Here is a 23,827-nt window from a genome sequence, read left to right as displayed (position 1 = left end):
GGACAATTGGCGTGCACCTGTCGTGCACCCACGCGCTTTCCCGTCGCCCCTCAACCCCAACTGTTCATCCCATGTTTCTCCCCGCCCCAAATCTGCGAGCTTTCGGCTCCCACCACTGGCGACGCCTCCTTGGCGTGTCGTCCCCACCCAGCTATGTGACCTTGCCGCAAAGTAGCCCGGAGTCCAGTGCGGAACTCGAGGGGATGTCGACCTGCGTTATATCTCCACGCCTGCGCACCCCGACCGCGCCCGGCAGCCCAGGGAGCCCCGGACAGTAACGGCTGAAGCATAGACCAGACCCTAGGCACAAGCCCGTTCTCTCCCCCCTGTGGCTGCTGCCATGCCTTCGCTTTTCCCCAGCGCAAAGATGCGAGCCATCGTCCTGGCCGTGGGCGCCGCCGGAGCGGCCGGCAGCGTCGGAGCGGCCGACGCCAGCCCGCCCGGCTCGGCCAGCAAGCCCCTGCGCATGTGGCAGACGACGCCCGGCGTCAACTTCAACGACTCGTTCCTGATCGGCAACGGCCGCCTCGGCTTCTCGCTGCCGGGCGGCGCCCTGTCCGAGTCCATCGTGCTCAACGAGGACTCGTTCTGGTCCGGCGGCGAGATGGACCGCGTCAACCCCGACGCCGCCGCCCACATGCCCGAGATCCAGGCCCTGATCGCCCGCGGCGAGATCCGCGAGGCGTCGAGGCTCGCGTCCATGTCCTACGTCGGCACGCCCGTGTCGGTTCGCCATTTCGACTGGGTGGGGAAGCTGGGCATCTCGATGCGCGGCTCGGCGGGGCAGGTCCGGGACTACGAGAGGTGGTTGGATGTCGGCGAGGGCGTCGCGGGCGTGTATTATACCGTCGGCGGTGTGGCCTACAAGAGGGAGTACACGGCTAGCTTCCCAGACGACGTTATCGCGGTCCAGATCTCGGCCAACAAGAGCGGCGCTGTATCGTTTGACCTCCACCAGTCGAGAGGAATTGGCCTGAACTTGTTCCAGGATTCAGCTGGAGGGTCTGGTAAAGACACGATTTTGATGGGCGGAGGAAGTTTCGGTGCAAAGGCCATCGTTTTTGCAGCTGGAGCCAAAGTCACCATTGATGGTGGCAGCATGAAGCGGATTGGTGACACCATCGTTGTGGATGGGGCGGACTCGGCGACCATTTATTGGTCCGCCTGGACCACCTATCGAAAGTCTGCTGGAGAGCTGCAGTCCGCAGTCATGGCAGACCTCAGCCAGGCGTCTAGGAAAGGGTACGGTGCTCTGCGAAGCGATCATGTCAAGGACTACCAAAGCCTCGCCGGCCGCGTCGAGCTTAGTCTGGGCAAGTCGACATCGGAACAAAAGGCCAAAACTACAGCAGATCGCCTGCGAGGCTTGAGGACAGCCTTCGATCCCGAGATTGCGACGCTCTATTTTTACTTTGCTCGATACCTCCTCATCGCGAGCGGCAGACCGGGGACACTCCCTGCAAACCTTCAGGGGCTTTGGAACAACGACCTAAACCCGATGTGGGGGTCAAAGTACACCATCAACATCAACTTGGAGATGAACTACTGGCCATCACTGCTCACAAGTACTAAACCCCCTCCCCCCTGCTCGGATACATCAGTGGCTAACCAAGCTCGCCTCTTTCCTCAGACATGCCAGAGCTCCACGAGTCCATGTTTGAGCACATAATGAAGATGCACGAAAAAGGCCGCGATGTTGCCAAGCGCATGTACAACGCCTCAGGCTCCGTATGCCACCACAACACCGACATTTGGGGCGACTGCGCGCCGCAGGACAACTACGCCGCATCGACCTTTTGGCCCTCCGGTCTCGCCTGGATGGCCACCCACATATACGAACACTACCAGTTCACGGGCGACGTAGACGTCCTCCGAAAGTACTACCCTGCCCTCCGCGACGCCGCAGTGTTCTTTCTCGACTTCATGACCGAGCACGACGGCCACCTCGTCACCAACCCCAGCGTCTCGCCTGAGATCTCGTACCGGCTGCCCAATACCACCCAGTCCGTCGCCCTGACCCTCGGTCCCACCGCCGACAACTCCATCATCTGGGAGCTGGTCGGCATGGTCCTCGAGTCGCAAAAGATCCTCGGCGACAGCGATCCAGACAACATCGGCCAGCGCCTGACCGGCCTGCGCGCGCGCCTGCCACCCCTCCGCAAAGATCAGTACGGCGGCATCGCCGAGTTCCACGCCGACTTCACCGAGGACGAGCCGGGCCACCGGCACTTCTCGCAGCTCTTCGGCCTCTTCCCGGGGAGCCAGATCACGGCGTCCAACGGCACCACCTTTGCGGCCGCGCGCGCGTCGCTGCGCCGCCGCCTGGCCTTCGGCGGCGGCGACACGGGCTGGTCGCGCGCGTGGGCCGTCGCGCTCGAGGCGCGCCTGCTCAACGCCACGGGCGTGGCCGCCAGCTACGCCCACCTGCTGACGCGCCTGACGTACCCCAACTCCATGCTCGACGTCAACGAGCCCTCGGCCTTCCAGCTCGACGGCAACTACGGCGGCGTCACCATCGTCGAGGCCCTGGTACAGAGCCACGAGCTCGTTGCGGCAGCGGCGGCGTCCGGGTCGATGACGCCCGCGTATGTGGGCGAGTCGGGCGGGGGCAAGGCTGCGCACCACCTGATCCGCCTGCTGCCCGCGCTGCCGAGGCAGTGGGCTGTCAACGGGGGCGGGTTTGCCAAAGGATTGTTGGTAAGGGGCGGGTTCGAGCTTGACGTCCACTGGGACGGCGACGCTAGGCTGTTGAACGCGACTATCACTAGCCACAAGGGTAACACGGCGTGGGTAGTGCTGGGAGGTGCTCCTCTGGGAGACGAGAGCCCGGTGCCTGGTCCATCCCAGGCTATTAAGATGAAGGGCATCGGACAGGGCTCGTTCCTCAAGCTGCAATCGGAGACTGGTGGGAAATATGTTGTGATCCGGGCTTAGCATGCAACGAGGCGGCCAGGCAGCTCTGAGCAATCAATAATCCCCCCGCCCGCGTCCACCCTCGAATCCCCCTCATGTTTTCTACAAAAGTTCAATGGTGGCCCAACAAATCCTGACCCACAACGTCAACATTTAACACTCGAACTCGCCGTAATCGGCCCCTATAACACAGCCTGTATCAAAGAGCCACATTAATAGGGAGTTACGGCTCTAGCCATACCCGCTGTTTGGTGATCGAGGCTGTCCAGTGGTACTATTCGTCATCTAGGCCGACGCACACCCTCAGAGCGTCATTTTGCGCCGTGTTAGTGGGAAGTCTTTGTGGGGTAGTTTTATACACATCTAGACCGCGGATAGGCCCATGTGGCTCATCTGCGACGCCTTCTTCAGCAACGTCCATCGCCGTTACGACGTTAGCAAAATCGGTCCAGTCCCGCCAGCGCAGCAACTATCAAGGGATCACGATAACCAACGATTAACCAAATTGGCATCATTCTTGCGCTATGTTATGCCGACTTTTTTTTCCTTTTTGGTATCACGTCAATCAATGGATTATTGACTGGCCGCCCTGGCTGGTGAGAGCTCGATTGATGTCTGAGACGGCACGAGCAATTACCTACAATGACAGCTCTCAGCGCTTGATTTCGGCGACGAATACGCGAGCCTTAAATCTTTTGATGATATGGACCTTTTACCGAAAGGAACGCTGCCGGCTGCCTCCGCTGCGTTAGCAGTCGTTATTTGGCCCGTGCCTTTATTCGAAAAGAGCAGGTTTTGGAAGCTACGGCGGTGCTATATAAACAGTGCCGCTTTTTCCGCCCACGTTCGCGTTGCCGCCTTCCCAGTTAGCCATAGCTGGTTCCCTGGCCGAAGAGTGCTAATAAATACGAGGACTCTAGCAAATAGGTTGGGGTGGAAAGGGTCGGGGGTGTGTATTGTTCTGTTTCCCTTGGAAGCAGGCATTGTGCTTACATATGTGGTAGCCCACCTGCCGCGGCGCCTGCGGAGACAGGATGTCATCGTGTGCGGCCATAATACGTGGCTTGTTGGGTGCCTGGCCCAGCTGCGGCGATGCAATTTCACCGTGCTGGACGGGCGGCGTTCTCCGTGCTCCACGAGGGGAAGAGTTGACCGAGCGGATGACTCCCGTCGGTACATGGAGTAATTGTGATGCAGCGTGTCAGCCAGCCGCTCCAGTGGTGACGCCAATCGTCTGATTGGGCCTGCCGCTGCCAGTTCGTGGTGCTTCGCAACATGAAGACTCGTTCATAGTGCTGAGGTGATCTCCGTGTTGGCCCATTACCTTATCCGATGTCCCAGGCGGCGCTCCACCGGGCCCGCCGACTAGCGCCTTGATAGCCGGGTCGCCTTGGTGGCCTAGTTGCATGGTTCGGAGTTTGTTGGTCGGATTTTGTTGGTTGGAATTCGCCGGTCGGCGTTAGCCATCGCCGGCCGAATCGGTTGGGTCAAGTAGGCCACCCTTGTCGCCGTGACACTAGCGACGCAAGAATGTGCAGGTATCTTGGTTGGGAATGGATGCTAGTGTTGGAGCCAGTCCTATGGCGTCCTGTCCACAACGCCAAGTCAGGTAAATCGGGGTATATATATACATGAACCTGGTCCGACGGCAAGCAGCATCCTTTCTTCCAGACTTCGGTCCTCACAAACTATACCGTCATTCCAAACATCACCGACATCACCTCCAACTACTCCTCCGTCAACCAGCAGCTATCATGGCCCCAAGAGTTGTCTTGATCACTGGTGCAAATAGAGGGTTAGGTCTTGAGCTCGCCCAGCGATATCTCGCCGAGCCTGACCATGTAAGTCCCTAGCTATGGCTTTGGCGGGCATCTGTGCCCGTGTCGAAACATATTTTTGCTTTGTCGCTGACAATTTGCGACCATGGGCAGATCCTCATCGCGGCGATACGGGACCCTTCGCCAGCGAGGACCGCGAGCCTCACCTCTGCTCCCATGGGGCAAGGCACCAGGCTGGTCGTCGTAAACTACGAGGCAGCTGTTGAAAAGTCGCCTTTTGATGCTGTCAAGTCCCTCGAGGCCGACCACGGGATCGAACACCTCGACATCGTCGTCGCCAACGCCGCCCTGGCCAGCGAATTCCCCGCCATCAAGGATGTCAAGCGCGGCTCCATGCTGGAGCACTACACCGTCAACGTGGTGTCCATCGTGGAGCTGTACCGGGCCACCCGCCCGCTGCTCGAGAAGGCGTGGGGGCTGTCGCGGCCCCGGTCGCCCGTCTTCGCCACCATGGGCTCGGGCGCCGGGACGCTGACCCGGCAGCCGGTTGTCCCCAACGGCGTCTACGGGGCCTCAAAGGCGGCGGCGCACTGGTACTCCCAGCGCATCAACATCGAGGAGGAGTGGCTAAGCTCCCCGGTCATCGATCCGGGCTGGGTCCAGACCGAGATGGGCGACCTCGCGGCGGAGACGTGGGGGATGGGGAAAGCGCCCACGACTGTCAAGGAGTCCTGCGACGGCATGTTTACGGTCCTCAACGACTCGGAGTCCAAGGCAAAATTTGGAGGGAAGATGGTTCTTTACACTGGAGAGATTCAGGCATGGTGAGCGTGGCCGCGCATCTCCTTGGCAGCTTGAGTGTTTTCGAGCAACCCGCACGACCGGGCGCAGAAGGGTGGTGGGGTGTGACGCAGGTCCTATGGTGGGGTTAGGCCGCAAATTGCGGCTGCCTACAGAGTATGCCTAACGCCATAATCCTCCAATTCCTCCCTGGCTCCGCCGCTGAGCCATTCAATCTTCCTTTGGCATCGGCCAAGAAATGCTTGACATCAACCTGTGTGTTAGTGATCTTGTCGGCTATCGACACCACCTGTTCCTACGGTCGCCGCTGACAGGATTAGCCGCGTGCTGACGACAATTCCATAACGGCGCCTAGAGCTCGACCCGTTGCGCTAGCCTAGGACTCCATGCTAGAAGCTGCACTAACCAACGTGATCCTATCACACTCGCTCCAGGATTCGAGACTGATCGCTTAGCGCTAGCGCGGGGAGCTGAAGAGATCAAAAGGGGCGCTTCTCCAGGCAGCTATATAAGTAAAAGTAACCGCGCTAAGTATTAAGACAAGCGCTCTCACAAGGGTGCCCTCCAGCAAGACATGTTTTGGACGACCTTCTCCACGACCCGTCACCAGTCAACTGGGCATGATCATGCAAGAAACGCAATATCCAGCCCTCGACGTGCTCTGGTGCGCGGCGAACCCGACGGCTTTGTGTTGCTGCGTGTGTGAGAAGACTTTCGGAACAGATGCGCTCGTGCGCACATTTCGTGTATCGACGGAGGAGGGCCACGGCTCAAATGACAGCAGGACAATTTCGACGCCGTTAGGAGCGTCATTGGTAACGTACGACCGGCATCTCGAATGTCTTCAGAAGGAAAATGTCCGCTACGTCACTGTATCACACGTGTGGGATACTGCAGTATCCGCCACGCAAGACAAAGGTCGTCACTCCCCGCAGGACGATGCTGTCCAACGTAAAGTCCTTGAGTCGCCTACAAGCATCGCCAGAAGCATCTCACAGGGCGTCGACGGCGATTTCGAAGTGTGGCACGACTACATCAGCGTACCACAGGTAAGAGCCTCCTCTGCCAATGCCTTCTTATACGTGCATGTTTACTAAACTACTATTTCCCTAGTGGACGCCGCAGCTCAAGACGAATATCCTACAAGCCATACACAAGATATACAGCTCCGCCGCATTGACGGTAATGCACTTCGACGACGTCACGCCCGCCATGATTCGGGCATTCACACACGGAAAGACGGACGAGGAGCGGATACAGGGCATGCTCGGCATCTGCAACGCAAAGTGGTACAGCCGCGTGTGGACAGCCATGGAGTACATCCGCAGCCCGAAAGTGCGGTTCATGGACTCCGAGTCGAACATCTACAGCGATGACGGCGCGGAGCACCTCTTCCAAAACCGGCTCGACCTGTTCTGGAAGGAGCAGGTTGCCAAGTCGAGCTCCACGCACGAGCTCGAGGCCCGCATGAACATCAGCGACAACATCATGCCGTGGAGCCTGGGGCCCCTGACTCTCTGCCGCGACCCGCGGAGCCGCAACTTTGGGCTAGCCTTTGCCCTGCTATCGCGGCGCGGCTGCCAGAGCCAGTACGACTTCTTGTACGCGCTACACGGGATCGTGACGGGCTCGGCGACGGCGGCCGCCTCGGCCGTGGAGCTGCAGCGCGGCAGCTGGGACGAGCGCTACCGCCGCATTGCCCTGGGCTGCGTCGAGGCCGGCGACTACACCCCGCTGCTGATGACGCCCGAGTGGGCGCCCGGGGACATCGAGCCCGACGTGCGCTGGATGCCGGCCAACAACATCAACGAGGGGTACCACGACCACTACGCGTACCTGCTGGGCCCCATGACGACACCGCCGCGCCACCACGCCGAGACGACCGTCGAGCAGGGCGGGGGGAGCCCCCGCGAGGGCAGGGTAACGATGCGACTGCAGCGGGCCGGCGTGGTCTCGAGGCTGATTCTCTTCCACGAGCTGGCGATGGAGGACATGATGCGTGAGGTTGCCCATAGCCTAGCCGAGCCGACCGTGGAGGCGTTTCTAGATGCGTACGGGACGCGGCACTATTTCCAGCCGCGGGACAAGCTCCTGCAGTCGCTCTCGCAGCACCCGGGCGGATACGAGCGGCTGGAACGGACAGTGGCAGCCCTGGCTGAGATAGAGCCCGGGAAACCCTGGCCTGGCGAGGGGGGGTGCAAGTGCGAGAAGTGCCAAGACGAGGCCTGGCAGATTGGAGAGACCAGAGACGGGGACAATAGCGACAAGGAGCAGGACGAGAAGGCAGACAGCACAGAAGGCGAGAAGAGTGACAATGGCAGCGCCAAGAGCAGTCTCAAGGACAAAGACTGCAAGAGCAAAGACGACAGGTTCTACACATTCTGGGGCGCCATGCACGCCCTCGGCCTCGACGAGACCGCGCAGGCCGACTACCAGGTCACGTACGCAAACGTGCTGCACCTCACGTGGCGACGCTACTACGCCTGGGCCACGTGCCAGTCGTGCGGCGCCTCGTCCATGGTCAACGCGGGCTTGTACGTCAAGGAGGAGGACGCTCTCGGCGCGACCATGCACCGTATTCCCGGGCTGGGGTTCGAGCGCTCGCTCGAGGACGGCGTCTGCCTGCTGCTGGGGCCCGACGGCGGCGACGGCGCCGGCCGCCGCGTCGTCGGGCGCGCCGTCTGGGCCACGCCCGCGTGCGCGTGCCAGGGGCTCGACGAGCTGGTCGCGGTGCGCCTGCCGAGGCTGCCGAGGCCCAAGCCGCGGGAGTTGTTTCTCCGTGCGCTGGGGCGGATCTGAGTGGATGGGGGAAAGAATCGTGTTATCGTTACGTTGCGTACAAATATGGCCGTCAATCTTGGTCAAACTCTCGCCCTCCAACCCTGCCTAGCCCTTCTTAGCCCTTCCCAGTGCTCAGCTTTCTGTACGTTGTGCCCCGCACTATACTCTCTAGCTCCCTTGGTCCTTAATACCCTCTCATCCTCCCTAAGACGCCTACCGGTGAACCTGCTGGTGATACCACGCCGCATATTCTGGCGTCGCGTAAGGCGGCGGCTGCGTGGCCTGTGCCTGTGGCGCAGGCGGCGGCGGCGGCGGCGACGACGGGTATGCAGAAGCTTTTTCCGCGGGCTGCGGGGGCCCCATCGGCTGGGGAGGTGGCGGCGGGTATCCTGCATAGCCATACGACGACTGGTAGGGGTAGGCCGGCTGCGGCGCGAAGCCCTGCCCCTGGGCGTACGGTGGCTGATGCTGCCCTGCTGGCGGGTATCCAGGCGGCGGAGCAGCGGCGCCAGGAACGTGGGCTGCAGGGGGTGGCGGAGGAGGTGGGTAGTGCGAGATGTGCGGCGGCGTCGTGAGTGCCGGCCCCGCGACCGAAGGAGACGTCGCGGTCGCGGCGCGCGCCCGGTCCGGATGCGCCGTCTCCCGCTGCTTTCCCTCGCTCGCAAGCGTGGCCGGGTCCTTGTTCTTGGCCTCGGCGTACAACATGAGATCGAACTCTCGCCCCAGGCGCAGCTTCATGGCCTTGGCCCACAGGTCGACGTCCTTGCCGCGGACGTCGTTGAGGTAGTTCATGAACTGCAAATACGCGTCCGACACGACCTGGAGATCGTCCACCTTGAGCTCGACCACGGCTTTGGGATCAGCAACACACAAGTGGCTGCCACCCTGAGCTCGAAACTCGGCCAGCGCGAGCGCCGTCTGGCAGGCATTCCGGATCTGCCGCCCGTTCCACCTCTCCTTGGGATGTGCTTCAAAGTGAGCCCTAGCGCGGGCAAGGATACTCTCCTTTTCGATCTGGATCTTCCTCCCCGATGCGGTGAAGCGTTCCTCGATGGTATCGAAGTTTAGATTGAAGATGGCTTCGGTGTTCTCCAAGGTGAGGTGGGGATAATACAGGCTGATGTGAATCCGCGACGCGAAGGCCTCGTCGAAGTCGCCAACTCGATTTGTCGTCAGAAATAAGATACCCGCGTAGTACTCGAGGACTCGCAAGAAGACTGTGATTTTCCGAATGATGTGATTAGTCGCCACGAGCCACCCAGCAAAATACATGGGTGTGACGCACCAGAGACGAGGCCATTCCGGACAAAGTCTTCTTTCTGTCGAGCCGCTAAGAAGACGTCTGCCTCGTCCAAGAGGAGGACGCATCCCCACCTAGCCAATAATATGTCAGCTTCAAGGAGATATCCCAAAAAGGTCGTTGTCGACTGTCGGTTCGCACCTGTTTGCCAGTGAGAAATGCGACTCCAGAGCCTTCTCGACTTCTGGCGCCGATGTCCCCAAATCACCTAGGATATTGCGCTTGCTGTCAGTCTTTGTACCGGGGGTACATTCCCCTGACCAGTCCCCAGGACAGTCCCCAATACATGTCTCTGTGACTTACCGCAGGTCATCTGGAACAGTGGCTTCTCAAACATCTCGGCGACCCCCTCTGCAGGCTTATATCAGTAATTGGCACGTTAAATGGCGATCACGAGAGACTAACCTGCCGTCGTTGTCTTTCCCACGCCAGGTGCGCCGTGGAGAAGTATGATCAGACCCTTCCCTGATAATTTGTCAACCCATGTCCGTTCCTCTCTCGCGCAAGTACTTAGGTGCCGGCGCCTACCTTTGCCACGGACAATGTCCGCGTTGCCTCCAGAGGTCTTGTCCCGAAAATGCTGGGTGACCAGCGAAGTCACCATCTCTTTGTGGCCGCGGGGGAGGACAAGCTGTTCGAACGCTGTCTTGTTGTCCTCCGCCCCATGCTCCGTCTCTAACAGATTGTGATTGGTGCCAGTTCCGTCCGACTCGGTCGTGTTTCCTTCTTGCGTTGAAACTGCATCGGCCCCTTTCTTCACACTCTCCTGCTTGAACGAAGGAAGAGTGAGATGATCGAGGCTGAGTTGGGCTGCAGGTAAGGCGCGTTAGTGGGGACTCTAGCCAGTGGCCACACAGATCGACAAAAATAAATGATCACTAACCCCATTTCCGAGTCCGTAAAATGAAGCCGAAAACACGGTAGGACATAATCAGCAGCTCTTCGTTGGACAGCGGATTTTTTTGTCCTTTAACCTCCGCGAGTGGGCGGGGATATATCGCTGGGGATGGATCCCGCTGTCCATTTTCGGTTTTGAGGAAGGTCATGTAGTCCGCGTTTCGCTTCTTCTCTGTGTCGGCGTCCTTGTAGATCATCGTGGCCATCGGGTAGCAGCAAGCAGAAGTGCAAGCTTCCTCGTCGTCAAACCCCTCGTCAAGCGACTCCCCAATCAGGAACTTGAGCTCCGGTCTCCATGCCTCTGCGTCATCCTGGCCCGGCACTCGATTCCTGGGATGATCAAAGGTTTTGGCAGCGTGGGAAAAGGCCTCCTCGAAGTCGACGACGACATGGCTGTCTACTTCATCCCGCGTGTCGATAGTGAGGCCGCTGTAGTGCATGTGTTTGAAGTCGGTTACGTGCAAAAACATCCTGCCCCGGCTGATCATCTTGTCTCGCAAAGTCAGCTCTCCTGGGTTCTTGGTTGCGGTGAGGCTCCGGTCCTCGATGACTGCCTTCTTTTCCTCTGCAAACCGCAGAGGGTAAACCTCCAGGGCGGTCACTGCCTTCTCGCCCTCGAATTTGGCGATTCTGATGGTGCGGATGATGGGTCCCAGCTCCTTGCCATCGAAGTCGATGTACACACACTTCAGAATCACAGGTGTCTCCTCCTTCGCCCGCGCGTTTTTATCCCAGCTCCTTTGGTATGGGGAAAAAACCTTGTGCGGTGCACTAGAGATTGAGATGATCCGATAGACTTGGTGTCTACTTTGCTCGATTACCTCGTCGCCCGGTTTAAACAAATACCAGATGTCGGAGAATGAGACACTCTGGCAGCCATTGTCGAAGAGATAGTCAATCTTGGCTTTCAGCCGCCCGTCCATGAGAGCCAACAAGCAGCCCAGATGCTCATATGCGGCCGGGGAGTAAGTAAGTTCGTCCATTTCGCCGTCATTCTCCAGCTCACCATCCACATTGCTTCTTTCTGCTTCTGGCGAGCCACGGTGGTCTTCAAGATTGGTGGCCTCCGCCGTGTCGGCTTTGGCTTTCCCAAACCTAGCCTCGAGCTCTGCAAACTTCCGCCGGATAGCGTCGTCATAATAGGCGAGAGCCTTGTAGGGTCTGATCATCACCGCAGGTGCGTCGATTTCACGACCGGCGATTGATCCTAGGATTCGACATATGTGTGCGGAATTGATCCGGATCCGCTCGGGAATCACAGCCTGGCCCTTCAAGTCGGGCTGCTTAGAGCTGGCAGCGGCATTACGCAGCTTGGCCTTTTCGTCCGCACCCGTAGCGTGGGATTCGATCCTGTTGCTGCTAGGAATGCCGAAGTACGTGGACGTGGGTGCTTCCCAGGTGACCATCGGATCGCCTTTAAGTATGTCAATTGCAAATATGGGGAGGCGAGAGTCGGAATGGAGGGGGCGTATGAAGGTTTGCCAGTTGACCTCGTTGAGCTGAGGTTTCTCATTGAAACGGGGATTGGTCGCATTCGCCTCGCCGCCCGCGCTCACCATGCCCGCATCCGGATGCTGTATAGTCGCGGCCTCGGCCTTGTAAGACTTCCTCTGCCCAAGAGGCATCAATCCCTGGCGTGCCCGCTCCCACTCCTGTTCCATTCCTCGCAACCGATCACGGTCACTCCATGTCTTGCACACTGCGTCGTGCTCCTTTCGAACCACCTCGAGTTGCATCTCGAGCGTCACCATCGTCTGGAGAAGTTGCAAGCTGCCTGGAGGACCATGCCGCGGGGCTTCTCTGCGCGCAAATGCATGTGCAGCCTTTTCATCACCGAGCACATCCAGATACGTCCGAAAGTCGGGCAAATGCTGTGGGAGAGGAGGAGCAATGTGTGCCATTGTCATCTGACGTTCAGTCGCCGCTTTTTCGTGCCTTTCCCGCTCAGCTGCATGCTCAAGTTTGGCGATCCTTGATTGTAGCCGCTGGAAGTGAGACTCTGAAGGTTCCAAGTCGTCGTCCCGCTTCTTGGGTTCATTAATGCTATCGCGTTCCCCGCGTCGGTGTCTCGATAAATCGACATCTTCGCCTTCTCTGTCCTCGATTGGTGTCCTCGTGGAGGTCGCCGATGTGGAGACACGGGTCGCAGTGCGTTGGGGGGTAGACATGGATTCCATAGTCAAGACACGGACTGGGAGGTGGTTGTCCGATTGGGCGAGGCGGAGATCGCCGTAGGTGAGCAGAGGAATGTAGGTAGGTAGGTACCAGGCGATTACGGTTAACGCTTGAATTCAGGCGCTTGTCCTCCTCGAGGAGCCGTGCTTGTTATTGATTCAAGTTCACTCTGCCAGCTCAAGGCGGGAGGGGAGAACCTCAAGTGGGGAGAAGGAGGAGGCGTTACAGTAGATGCACCTATGCGCGAAGCTGCAGGTCGCTTGTCGTTCCTTCTTCCCACACGAGGGAAATACCGGCGAGTGGTAAAAAATAATAAATAAAAAATAAAAAAAAGCGAAATCGGACCGGCCGCACCATAAAGCAAGGAGAGTGCACCCAATATGCTGCTTTCAGCACATGCATGAGATCTTTCACGGCCCCTTTATGTCATTTTGCATCGTTTCCCTTCAAACATGTGGGCTTCCAATAAACAGCCTCTCTCGCATAGGATGGCCCAGGGTGGCCTCCCTGTCCCACCCATCTCGCGCCAGAGATCCTAGCCAATCCGGACGGTTAGTATGGCTTTCCCCGCACGTTGTTCAGCCATCGGGTGCGGCACACGGCGCGGTAGCCACTGGGAGCTCTAATGCAGATTTGGAAGGGTTGCATCGGTCAGCTCAAAGAGATCCGAAATAATCCCGCATCCTCGCTGGCATGACGTATCATGTAAGGTAGTCTCACGCACCGGCTTATCAGCCTTTCCAGCCACTGCCTCCTCTGCTTGACAGTACGCAGCTTCATCCATCGTATAGCTTGTATATTCTCCAGCAGCCTTCCATGCCACCGGCCGAGCTACTGCTCCGTCTAGTCCGGTGCCCTGAAGGACCGGCGAGCTAGGTACCTAGTAAGGTAGACATTAGCTCGATGCCTAGCGACCTCCCACCTTCCGCCACCCCGAGCTCGATCGGGGAGCCCACCGCAGTAGGCTTCGTCAAGACTCGGCTCCCTCAGATCCACGATGCTTTCAAAAGTCTCCCCAGCTATTACGAGCCGACGCTGAAACGCTTTATTCTCAATCCTCACCCGGCTGCCATGCCCCCTAGCTGTCAAAATGCGCCCCTGTCCACCAGCCCGGATGTTGGTCAGGCTGGGCGCGTGTTGCAGGAGAGCCAGACACCGATCGCAAGTAATCGTGCCCGGCGAGTGCCAGCCCGGCAAGTGCTCCCAGCTTTGTGTGCCATGAGATTTTGGAGCGAGATCTTGAATGATGCCATGACACAATTTACGGAACAAAACCCTGATGCTCCTAAAAGAATATCAAAAGAGCCCGAACATGGTATCCGGGGCGCGGCAAGCTGGGATGACATCTACGCGAAGCTCCAACGAGCGCGGGAGAGATTTGATGGCGAACATTCGCAGGGCCGAAAGGGGGCAAAGAAGGCGTACCGCTACGTTATCAGCAGCAGCGATGCCATCCGTCGAGGGGTCCAAGCAATCCCAGATATGGAATACTTGTCACCTGTCAAAGCTGGAATGGAAATACTTCTGGATGTTTGTTCTTTCCTCGACTCCAAGTGGACGAAGGGAGTATCTGCCTGTCCATATGCTAACAAACCGGCGACGTCCGACCAGGCGGCAAAGACAGCAACGGAAGTTCGGACCAAGGTTGCCGTCAGTTTTCAGGAGAAAGACCTCACCGAATCGTTTGGGAAGATTGAGCTATTTCTTGCCACCTTTCCAGGCGACGAGAATATCCGCACCGCGTCCGTCGATCTGATCGCTTGCACATTGAAGGCGGTGGAGCTGGCTATTTCCTACTACATGTCTCGCACTTGTAAGCCTGCAGTTCACTGCTCGCGGCTTCCTTCAATGAGATTCGGGGGCGCTTTTAGCTAACAACTTGCCCTCATACAGTCGAGAGGTTTCGCCGCTCGTTGCCATTGGTGGGCGACGGGAGTGGATTCGAGGAAGGGCTTATCACCACGATCAACGAGATCACGGTGAAGTGCCTGAAAATAAAAGAAAATGCTCTCGAGTCACACATTCACGAAACCAAAGAGGCCATGGAGTTAATTCTTAGCGGTGAGATCAGGCGATGCAGAGAAGAGTGACCCCTCCTCCCGTCACTGACTGGATTCTCGGTCACCTCCAGGGATCGAGTCTGTCGACGCCATGAGCAATGCGATATATGAGATGATGATCGACCGGGAAGATAGATTGATGGAGAAGGTGGAGAAGCTCGCAAACATCGTGCTGGATCTCTTCAACCAAGGGGAGAAGACAAAGGAAGCGGCCAGGGCTGAGGAAATTCGTAGGCCGTTTTCAGCTATAAAAGCTCTACCGTTGTTGGGTACCCGAGCCTGCGCTAAAAATCCCGCTCAACGTTAGGAATGTGGCAAGCCATGACGGAAAGGTTTGCGAAAAGGTTCGAGTCTCCCGATTTCGGGATCCGCTTCATCGCAGCTCTACCACCTCCGCAGCAGCAGCAACAGCTTCCCTGGCATCCGCCTCAAGGGCAGCCGCCTTGGAGCCAGCCGACACAGCAACCGGCATGGCAAGTACAGCCTCCCGATCCAGCACAGCAACAGTATGCAAATCCATACCCATATCAATACCAGCAGCAGTCGCTCTGGATGGCCGCGCCACCACCACCGCCTGGGTACTACCACCCTCCCCCACCGCCCCTCGAGCCGATTCTGTGCATTAGCCAGCTGCTCTGGACCCTTGGCATATCCAGCCCCGACGCGGACGACCTGGCGTCTGTTCTGGGGTCAGAGGAATCCGTCAGCCTGAGGTACCGCAGCCGCGCCAAGGGCATCATGCTCACGGGCGAGTTCCGAGCGTGGGCCACGTCGGAAACCTCCTGCGCGCTGCTCGTCCTAGGCGACGTGACACGCGACACGACGGGGCCCAGCGCCGCGCTGTCCTTCTTCTCGGCCTCCATGATGCGGAGCCTGCGCGGCCAGGACCGCTACCTCTCCCTCGTCTTCTTCTGCCGCCGGCACCTCGAGGCCGGCGACCCGCACCGCGGTCCGGGTGCCATGCTTCGAGCCTTCGTCGCGCAGCTGCTCCTACAGCTAAAGCAGATGCAGAACGGGATGGAGCCCATCATCGACGCCTTGAGGGACGGGCCTTTTACGCAGCGCGACCTCGAGGTGGGCCTCAACGACCCAGGGCTGGACTGTCTACGCCGGTGGAACACGGACAAGCTGTGTGAGCTCTTCAACTGGCTGGTGCGGCGCGTTGTCCCGCCGCACAAGACCTTGATCTGTGTCGGGGACGGGATAGAGGCCTACGAGGCATCCCAGCACATGGAGAACCTGCACAAAGTGGCGGGCTGCCTGCTCGGGCTCACAAGGGCCTCTGGCGATAGGCCCACCGTGAAGTTCATGGCTACAAGCCCGGAGGGAACGGCAACCCTGGAAGGCGTCTTTCGGGGGCATGGATCAGCCATCGTCGAGATGGAGACGCTCGATTCAAGAGGCGAGGACGACGACATGCTCGAGTTTGAGGACAGATTGTGACCTTTCAATGTTTCCCGTATCCATGTGGCAGAGATGTTTTTAAACTTGCAGGATAACCAGAAACAGGGTTATCTCAAAAAGTGGTGCGTCGTGTCGAGTAGGTGTTAAGAGGATAGCGAAGGAGACGAAACAAACGACCATCTTGTCTATCAAAATCCCGAGCATCAACATCAAGTAATCACAGAGACACTCGCTACGAGCATCACGTCTCTTTCGTGGGCTCTTCTCTGCTCAGCCTACCCTCCCACCTTGTGCATATCTCGGAACCCCTCAGGCCTTTGCCTTCTCGTCGCCGACAGCGACGAGCCGCCCGACGACGAGGTACTTGCTCTCGAAGCGCTCCTCCCACTCGCGCAGGGCGTCGAGCTGGTCGGGGCCGAGGCCCTCGAGGGCGTCGAGGGGCCCGTCGAGGTCCTTTGTGAGCATGTCCTCGTCGAAGCTGTGGTTGGCCAGGCCGCGCGAGGCGTCGCGGCCAGCAAAGTTGGCGTAGGGCCCGCCGGGGCCGTAGAAGTTGCGGCCGGCCGTCACGTCGAAGACGCGGCCGCGCACGGCCAGGTAGACAGGCCGGGCGCCCTCGCCGTTGTTCTCGATCAGCGTGCGCGGCGTGAAGGTGCGGAAGACGGTCGGGGGCGCCTCGCGCGGCATCACGGGCGGCGCCGACGGGCGGAGGATGACGTAGACGGTGTAGGCGATGACGGCGAGGACGAGGAGGTTGAGCGGGGTGACGATGCCGGTGCTGCATGGTACGCGAAGGAAATCGTCAGCGCGGAAGCAAGTGGGAGGGGGAAGCCCCGGTGGACCCGGGAGGGTAGCACAGAGCGGCGTACGGAGGGGCAGGCTCGGTTGCGGCCTTGTGTGCCTCCTTGGCCATGCGCGCACCGACGTAGTCCATGGTGGGCGTTTGTCGGGGTGTGGTGTGGGAGGCTGACGTGGGGAGGAGGAAAGTCGATGTAACGGAGCTCCGACGCTCGTCCTGGAATGCTAGAAGGCGCAATCGAAGAAGCGGACGCTGGATGAAATATCAAGAGGCCGGGCACATGTCAAGTCCCTCGGGTAGGTGGAAGCCAATTGAAGGTCGGCGAATATCGAAGCTTTCGGAATTGCCGGACGGTCGTTTATGGACCTGTCGGGGCGGAGTTGACGACCGAATCCGCCGCACGCAGCCCCACGATTGACGCTGGGCGGGGCTGAGAGCTTAGCATCACGTGCGGGATTGGCAACGGAAAGCATGTGGCGCATCCATACAAATCGGCGATAACAAAACCACCTAGCGGCCGTCACCTGAAGCCACCTAAGCAGCTCATTGCAACGGCGCATCGCCAAGAATGCGCGACCTCCGGTGCCCCCCGTAAACAGCCCAATTTTATGGCAATCGCTCAAGCTGCAGTTTGACCACCTCCGATGCGCAACAACGGCAGACGCTTCAATATTCCGAGATCCAGTCTTGTGAGAAGTGGCCTGCCCGAAGAAGATATTGCAGCTCTTCCGATGTTCCCCTAGCCATATAGCGTCCCCACTAGTAGAAAAACTGCGATCCTCCGAGATGCGGTGCTGTGATAGGTGATCTGCCCGAGAAGCCACCGCAACTCCTCAAAACGGCGTACCCATGCAGCATCCCAACTGGCCCAGGCTGACAACACTTTGAGCATTTTGCTGTTGGCAAGAGTGTGTGAGTCCTCGAATATGCTCCAGCATGCAAGGTCGGCTGTTTTAAAGATTGAAAAACAGCGCCGGGAGCTGCTGCTTCTGAGCGGGCGAGGCGGATTCAGCGCCGTCTGGCAGAAAGAACAGCCGATGAGTCCGGAAATCCAGGGGGGCAATGCATGCAAGCCCCCTGCAATAGCGTGATCACAGAATATCAATGACGGTGGTGCTGCCAGACTGGCCTGACGCTCGTCTAGGCGGGAGCTGAGGGGAGGAGGCCCCACGAGGAACCAGACAGTGGGCGTTGGGCTTGATAGCCTGGACTGTGCACCATGCTTTCGAGCCAGCAGCTCGGTTTATGGCAGGAGTCAGGGGCGCCGTCTACTAAACTCTTCATATTTCCTGTCTCCAGGCCTCCTATCCTGCTCTCGACTTCCCCGGACCAAAAAATACAGCCGAGGTCTCCAAGAGTCCCGAAGGTTAGGTACCATCAACCTCATCTTCGTTTCCCCGCCAGCCGAGCCGCTGGCCCAAGGCGGACACGTACAGCAAGCCAAAAGATGCGCCTCCATGCCACAGCCGCCCTGTTGGCGGGCTGCGCAGGCCTTACCGCCGCTGACAGCATGACAATCTGGCCGTTAAGTCCGTCGATTAGGCCGTGCGACAGCCACGGCTGGTTCTTCACCTCGTTCGGCAGCTTCTAAGTCTACTTCAACGAGGGCGGCCGCTCAATGCCCAAGGTGTTGGGGCTGCAGATTCTCTGCATGGACTGGCGCAACCGCCGCGGCCACTATGACTTCTCTGGCCAGATCAAGCGCTGCATTAGAGAGTCGAGCAGTATCCCCGTAGACGGTGGAACCAGTTCGGAGTGGAACGAGGTCGCCTGCTCCTGGCGCCTGCTCGAGGCCGGTGCGGTCCCCGGAAACGGCACCTCGGCCGCGGGTGCTGTCGTTGAGGATTATGCTGTCAATAACACAGGAACAAAGCCGCAGGTCAAAGCCAGGAAGTGAAGCTCGAAACCTGGCAGCACCATTGTATCAACAAAGGGTGTTTATGTTTCGAGGCAAAATTCCTCCGCCGGATTAAGGGAAACCGGCACTTTTATGCCAAGTCCGTGATTGGCGGAAATTGTCCGGTTAAAACGAGCTTTGACGAAATACTCAAAACTGCCGTCATCAAGTGGCCTCCTTATTAACGGGTAAATGGAAAGTGGCTCACGCGGTACCACGTCATAATTTAGCCACTTTACAAAGACGGGGAATGTCGACCCGATTCAAGGTACCCGCGATCGACTGCCGATGCACCCCAGACCGCTTTACATATGCACCCCAGAGTTGGTGATGTGAAAATGACATAAATAACCACAGGCTTAACCTTCCAACCTCGAAGTAAAAACGGCCTACCATCACACAGCGTCTGTCATCAACACCGAGAACATTTCCAACGCAAACAGCCTTCTTCCACATCAGCATGGTCTCCTTTACCGCCTTCGTCAGCGCCATCGCGCTGGCCTTCATTCCCAGCGTCGTCGCCGCACCCAGTGCCCAGCAGCCCAACAGTCTCGTCACGCGCCAGAATTTCCCATGGCAGTGGTGGACTGAAGGCCGGGGGCAGTTCAACTGCCAGCAGCAGGGAGGCGGAAAGTACTCTTGCTCATGGAGCGGACAGCAAGGTGGCGGCATGGTGGCTGGAACCGGTTGGGGCGCCGGCAGGAAGTTAGTCTTGCCTTGTTGACACAAACCGGCTGTGCATAGCAACGAAAGCAAGGTTCACTAACAATCCCATGACAATCGTACAGGACGGTGAAATACGCAGGACAATACAACCCCAAAGGCCCCGGCTACCTCTCCCTCTACGGCTGGACCCGAAACCCGCTGATCGAGTTCTATATCGTCGAGTCGTGGGACGTGCTGGCCCCCGGCGAGCCCTGGACGCTGCGCGGCAACTTTACGTCGGACGGTGGCAACTACGCCCTCTACACCGCCCAGCGCGTCAACAAGCCGTCCATCGAGGGCACCCGGACCTTCACGCAGTACTTTTCCGTACGGAGCGAGGCCGAGAAGAAGACGGGCAGCGTCGGCGGCACAATCACCACGGGCAACCACTTCGACGCTTGGGCTAGGATGGGATACCGGCTGGGCAACTTTGAGCAGAATATGTTTATGGTTACCGAAGCGTTTGCCAACGGGACCAAGCTTCCCAGCGGTACCAGCACCATCACGGTCAGCTGATTGGGATAGAAGCAGTGCTGAGTTTAATTCTAAAGCAGTGTTTTGGCAAGGGGTTGTATAAAGTATCACATGATGGAGACCTCTCCCATTTTCTGGCCCCCGCCCCCATACTGTTACACACTGCCGGCTAACGGCAATTTGCCGAGCTACTTTCTGACTTCCAAGGTGATCTCGCCCGCTCCTCTCTCAGCGTAAAGGAGGCCCGATGGCTTTATGATTCTAGTGTTTGGGTTTATCCGGTGATTTCGTTGGCCGACGCTGGGCGGAGCCGCGCCGAGAATGCAAATTATTGGCTCTTGGCCCAATTGAAAGTCTTCGAATAGGGTGCATCGAGGAGAGGCTGCATGTCGCTTAGCCGGCTCACTGCCGCTCTGGGAGCTCACAACTCCGCCTTAATGCCGACAGGATGGGGATTGCTGCAAGACTTGAGCGCGCGAGGATACGCACAGCAGTTACAAATATGTATTATGGCTCGAGTTCAGTTGCGACGCCGACCCACCAGTTGTTGCTTGGTATTGCTGCACCGCGGCGGTGTGCGGTGCTGGAAAGGCTGGGCGGGGGGCCTCGAACAAGGAGAGTTTGCGGAAACTTGTCGGCACTGAGAGCATCATGAGAATAGATGCATCTATGAAGACCCCCGGGCTCCCTCGATTAATAGGCATGTCGATCCAAACTCCAGCAGCCCTCAGCTCAGCGCCCAGCACACCAGCACCGAGCAAACCCAGGACGTCTTGCCACGCAGTCTATCCCAAGATCCTCTTTTCCAAAAACCCCAAGCCCCTCAAGATGCTCTTCAACCAGGTCACCGCCATCCTCTACCTCTCTGTCGGCTTCGCTTCGGCCGTAGACATCACCTTGAACGCCGACACCTCATGCAGAGATACAAGCCTCCCAAAGTACACCTGCAGATATATCGGCACCAACAAGTGCTGCCTCAGGGATAGCATTTTGGTGAGGAGCGTCTACTTCAAAATGAACCGCAAGCTGCAAGTACGGGGTCACGACACCGGCCGTTGCGACAGAGTCGCCATACGCCGCAACGGAGACCCGGGGCATTGCATGACCGGACGCTACTTTACCGGCGCCGGCTGGAGCAATCCCACTCTGCGCAGGCGCGGTGTCCCCGAGGAACGCGACTCGGAGCAGTGCCCCGTTGGAAACGAGGAGTGCCAGGGAGTCGTCCGCCCCGACCTCTCTCCGTCGCCGGCGCCGACTATGACGTCTCGGGCCTGAACGATGCCGACTACGACAAATTGGTAAGTTTCAACGCCCCCAAAATTTCTGGCGCATGTGCCCACTCTGCGACGAGTCACGGCGGCTAACGATTCTTCCTCGCTTCTAGTACGGACTTTTCAGTTTTCTATACCTTTTGTTCGATAGAACTACACCTGCCTTTTTATCCCTCTTCTTCACTCTAGACCGCCCCCGAAAGCAGTTCCGACCATCCTTGCTAACAGCATCTTGTTCTCTAGCCTCGGCGGCCTCCTCAACTCGACCATTACCACAACCGAGGAAGTGCCGGCCGAGTTCCAGACTTTGCGTGTTGCCACTTGAGCAGCACAGCCCCGGGGTCATTGGGGCGGTGGTATCACACCGGGGTTTCTCGATTTCGTTCCAGCGCTGGAGGCGTTAGCTTTTGTGCTACTTTGGTCTTGCCAGACGCTGTCTCTTTCCACCACGCCCGGACCGATTCTCCGACGCAGGGCCCTAGTTTCAACAACATATGGCTGCCCAGCCGAGGGGTTGATTAATTAGTATCTGGTTCTTTTGTAGCTAGGTAGACCAAAGTATCCATCATTTGGCTGCACTCCTTTCCACCTGGTGACTATCGTTGTTTGCTCTCAGGGTACTTCTTGTGACGCTGTCGAAGCATCTCCTTGCTTGCGGGCGTCGGCCCGGAGTAGACGCCAGGCCGTAACAGATGCAGTAAGAAAAAAAAAGACAAGAGGGGCGTGCCGATCGACAAGATCCAGATGCGAAATCAAGTAAGAGTTGACACCGCCTGGCTCATCCCAGAGCGGGAACTTCTCCATTGGCGGGCCGCTATTAACGCCACACTGTGCCTGATGTCGAACCCATGTTCCATACTTTGCGGTGCTTGCCGCTCGTTAGAGCCGCACTAGGGGCCTGCCGAACAGTACACAGGAGTTTTTTTTTATCAATTTTGTTTCCATTATGGCCGGATTAGGCAGTTTTGGTTGAGGAAGCCCCAGGCCGACAGACAACCGTTCCAGGCCACCACCTTGGATTCATGCTCTGTCTTCAGACGATCCCAAATCTTATCCCCGCCTTGCCCATTCCGTGGCACATACTTCTCCGCTCGAAGGCGATGCAAGCTGAGAGGGTGCCCAGAAGAACCAGAACTTGGCAGGTCAGACTCTTGATGAAGCAAGAAGTGGCGGCAAGTCTTCCAACCCTTTTTGTGCTTTTTATATATCTTAATGTAAATATGGAACTAGTCTCTTTGGCCAGCGACACGGAGCCATCACTGCGATACAAGCTCTCACTTCCCCCAAAGCCCTTCACGCCCACCTGAACGATTAGTAGTTTGACCATCCTGTAGAAACCCGACAACTGGATTGCCAAGCAACCCGGCCATTTGCGAGATCATTAACAGACGGAGAAGAGCAGCAGACGGAGAAGAAAAGACCGATACAACAGACAAGACACAGAGGCAAAAGTGGCTGGAGAAGTGGAAAGGGTCGGGAGCAAGAGAAAAACAAAGGAGGAAAATAAAGAGACAGGAGAAAAAGATATGAGATATATGGTAAGCAGAAAGATGCAGGGGAAGCGGACAGAGACAGCGGAAGCAGAAACAGATAATGGGGACGGAAAGAAACAGGGGGGCAGAGAAAGACAGGAGAAGCAGAAAAGGCAAGGGACACGAGAAGCAGCCTAAGACCGGAGAGGAAAACGAGACAGTAGAAGCAAAAAGAGGAGGTCTCATTGCGACAGGCGCGAACCGAAGCAGGAAAAGGGATGAGAAAAGGACAGAGCACAGCGAGAGTAAGGAAAAATGGCACGCGACCACAAGCATGTCGTCCATGCCGAGGCAGCCAAGCACAAAAGGGGCTTCGAGGGTTGAAGGGATTCCCACATGCGAACATTGGCCTGCCTGAGGCATGAGTCGAGGGAGCCTAGGTAACCAGCCAATCGCACCGCATACCGAAGCTGTCGGAGGTGCAAACTGTCGGATTAAGGGAAAGCCAGCAAAGGAAAGCCAACGATCCCAGGACTAAATACTAGCGTTGTGGGTATGTCATGTGACCCACCTCACACAGAAGCTCGTGGCGGGAGCTTGGGCCAGTCGTCGTCCTTCGAGTCTGTCCCTGCGGCAGCGGATGAGGTCATGGCGGGGTGCGCGTTTGCGACGAAAACATTCGAACCGAGGGTTAATATCGCAAGTCTCCCGACACCATTCGCAGCCGACCCGGCCAGCGCTATTAGTGGCGGCATCCCCTGCCGGAAGAGCGTGCAGAGCTTGGTCGGCGTGTAGGACGCGCAAAGATGGCTTCGTGAGTGGGACCGACCATGCAGTGCGCCGAATGGTTGGCTGACAGGCCTCAAGTGCTTGGCGCCTGCTGCTAGCGGCCAGGGCTGGAGCTACACAGTAAGCCCAAACATCCAGGACTCAGGCGCGTCAGTTCAAGCTTCTCAAGCTTTTGGGTGTCATGTGGCAATCAGGGAGGGTCTTGCGACACCAAGCCAACTACCTACATCTTCGCACGACCAACGGCGATGTAGTTTGTGCCGGCCTACGTCCTAGCAACCCAATTCCAATCGGCGCATCATGTCGCGATGATG

General features: G+C 58.1%; 10 protein-coding genes across 10 annotated transcripts; 7 read left to right on the top strand and 3 right to left on the bottom strand.

Moving 5' to 3' along the window:
- Window positions 1–367: 367 nt before the first annotated feature.
- On the top strand, window positions 368–3,120 carry GGTG_02212 (hypothetical protein; the record flags this gene model as incomplete). Its single annotated transcript, XM_009219983.1, has 2 exons — window positions 368–1,565; window positions 1,631–3,120. 2 exons carry the CDS (start codon window positions 368–370, stop codon window positions 2,932–2,934), a joined length of 2,502 nt encoding a protein of 833 aa, XP_009218247.1. The 3' UTR covers window positions 2,935–3,120.
- Window positions 3,121–4,114: 994 nt separating this feature from the next.
- GGTG_02210 (hypothetical protein) lies at window positions 4,115–5,551 on the bottom strand (the record flags this gene model as incomplete). Its single annotated transcript, XM_009219981.1, has 1 exon — window positions 4,115–5,551. Exon 1 carries the CDS (start codon window positions 4,319–4,321, stop codon window positions 4,115–4,117), a length of 207 nt encoding a protein of 68 aa, XP_009218245.1. The 5' UTR covers window positions 4,322–5,551.
- Window positions 4,668–5,519, top strand: GGTG_02211 (hypothetical protein; the record flags this gene model as incomplete). Its single annotated transcript, XM_009219982.1, has 2 exons — window positions 4,668–4,754; window positions 4,845–5,519. The coding sequence occupies 2 exons, from the start codon at window positions 4,668–4,670 to the stop codon at window positions 5,517–5,519; spliced, it is 762 nt and encodes a 253-aa protein (XP_009218246.1).
- An 880-nt stretch (window positions 5,552–6,431) lies between the features above and the next one.
- GGTG_02209 (hypothetical protein) lies at window positions 6,432–8,291 on the top strand (the record flags this gene model as incomplete). Its single annotated transcript, XM_009219980.1, has 3 exons — window positions 6,432–6,443; window positions 6,491–6,541; window positions 6,651–8,291. 3 exons carry the CDS (start codon window positions 6,432–6,434, stop codon window positions 8,289–8,291), a joined length of 1,704 nt encoding a protein of 567 aa, XP_009218244.1.
- Window positions 8,292–8,466: 175 nt separating this feature from the next.
- On the bottom strand, window positions 8,467–12,244 carry GGTG_02208 (hypothetical protein). Its single transcript, XM_009219979.1, has 7 exons — window positions 10,457–12,244; window positions 10,102–10,383; window positions 9,979–10,038; window positions 9,877–9,924; window positions 9,715–9,781; window positions 9,559–9,647; window positions 8,467–9,490 (listed from the first exon to the last, which is right to left on the bottom strand). Exons 1-7 carry the CDS (start codon window positions 12,219–12,221, stop codon window positions 8,487–8,489), a joined length of 3,315 nt encoding a protein of 1,104 aa, XP_009218243.1. The 5' UTR covers window positions 12,222–12,244; the 3' UTR covers window positions 8,467–8,486.
- Window positions 12,245–13,339: 1,095 nt separating this feature from the next.
- Window positions 13,340–16,383, top strand: GGTG_02207 (hypothetical protein). Its single transcript, XM_009219978.1, has 5 exons — window positions 13,340–14,175; window positions 14,257–14,458; window positions 14,539–14,706; window positions 14,777–14,935; window positions 15,013–16,383. The coding sequence occupies exons 1-5, from the start codon at window positions 13,549–13,551 to the stop codon at window positions 16,146–16,148; spliced, it is 2,292 nt and encodes a 763-aa protein (XP_009218242.1). The 5' UTR covers window positions 13,340–13,548; the 3' UTR covers window positions 16,149–16,383.
- Window positions 16,003–17,265, bottom strand: GGTG_02206 (membrane-associated progesterone receptor component 1). Its single transcript, XM_009219977.1, has 2 exons — window positions 16,976–17,265; window positions 16,003–16,884 (listed from the first exon to the last, which is right to left on the bottom strand). The coding sequence occupies exons 1-2, from the start codon at window positions 17,038–17,040 to the stop codon at window positions 16,419–16,421; spliced, it is 531 nt and encodes a 176-aa protein (XP_009218241.1). The 5' UTR covers window positions 17,041–17,265; the 3' UTR covers window positions 16,003–16,418.
- Window positions 17,266–18,352: 1,087 nt separating this feature from the next.
- GGTG_02205 (hypothetical protein) lies at window positions 18,353–18,802 on the top strand (the record flags this gene model as incomplete). Its single annotated transcript, XM_009219976.1, has 2 exons — window positions 18,353–18,434; window positions 18,498–18,802. The coding sequence occupies 2 exons, from the start codon at window positions 18,353–18,355 to the stop codon at window positions 18,800–18,802; spliced, it is 387 nt and encodes a 128-aa protein (XP_009218240.1).
- Window positions 18,803–19,133: 331 nt separating this feature from the next.
- Window positions 19,134–20,116, top strand: GGTG_02204 (hypothetical protein). The gene is made up of 2 exons (XM_009219975.1): window positions 19,134–19,507; window positions 19,591–20,116. The coding sequence occupies exons 1-2, from the start codon at window positions 19,263–19,265 to the stop codon at window positions 20,021–20,023; spliced, it is 678 nt and encodes a 225-aa protein (XP_009218239.1). The 5' UTR covers window positions 19,134–19,262; the 3' UTR covers window positions 20,024–20,116.
- A 431-nt stretch (window positions 20,117–20,547) lies between these two features.
- GGTG_02203 (hypothetical protein) lies at window positions 20,548–21,256 on the top strand (the record flags this gene model as incomplete). The annotated part of the gene is made up of 1 exon (XM_009219974.1): window positions 20,548–21,256. Exon 1 carries the CDS (start codon window positions 20,633–20,635, stop codon window positions 21,254–21,256), a length of 624 nt encoding a protein of 207 aa, XP_009218238.1. The 5' UTR covers window positions 20,548–20,632.
- Window positions 21,257–23,827: the final 2,571 nt, after the last annotated feature.

The sequence above is a fragment of the Gaeumannomyces tritici genome (assembly GCF_000145635.1).
Source record: "Gaeumannomyces tritici R3-111a-1 unplaced genomic scaffold supercont2.1, whole genome shotgun sequence".
Lineage (NCBI taxonomy): Eukaryota > Fungi > Ascomycota > Sordariomycetes > Magnaporthales > Magnaporthaceae > Gaeumannomyces > Gaeumannomyces tritici.
The sequence above is the reverse complement of the archived record's forward strand: the minus strand, read 5'-3'. Positions and strand labels throughout refer to the sequence as shown.

Bases quoted from the DNA above. Each gene is read 5' to 3' on its own strand.
- GGTG_02208 (XM_009219979.1), bottom strand. From the start codon at position 12,221: ATGGTGACGCTCGAGATGCAACTCGAGGTGGTTCGAAAGGAGCACGAC. The intron at 9,648-9,714 runs GTGCGAACCGAC...ATTATTGGCTAG, and splicing joins CATTTCTCACTGGCAAACAG to GTGGGGATGCGTCCTCCTCT. The intron at 9,491-9,558 runs GTGCGTCACACC...GGAAAATCACAG, and splicing joins CCGGAATGGCCTCGTCTCTG to TCTTCTTGCGAGTCCTCGAG.
- GGTG_02207 (XM_009219978.1), top strand. From the start codon at position 13,549: ATGCCTAGCGACCTCCCACCTTCCGCCACCCCGAGCTCGATCGGGGAG. The intron at 14,176-14,256 runs GTTTGTTCTTTC...ACGTCCGACCAG, and splicing joins GAATGGAAATACTTCTGGAT to GCGGCAAAGACAGCAACGGA. The intron at 14,459-14,538 runs GTAAGCCTGCAG...GCCCTCATACAG, and splicing joins CTACTACATGTCTCGCACTT to TCGAGAGGTTTCGCCGCTCG.
- GGTG_02206 (XM_009219977.1), bottom strand. From the start codon at position 17,040: ATGGACTACGTCGGTGCGCGCATGGCCAAGGAGGCACACAAGGCCGCA. The intron at 16,885-16,975 runs GTACGCCGCTCT...CGTACCATGCAG, and splicing joins GCAACCGAGCCTGCCCCTCC to CACCGGCATCGTCACCCCGC.
- GGTG_02204 (XM_009219975.1), top strand. From the start codon at position 19,263: ATGGTCTCCTTTACCGCCTTCGTCAGCGCCATCGCGCTGGCCTTCATT. The intron at 19,508-19,590 runs GTTAGTCTTGCC...ACAATCGTACAG, and splicing joins GGTTGGGGCGCCGGCAGGAA to GACGGTGAAATACGCAGGAC.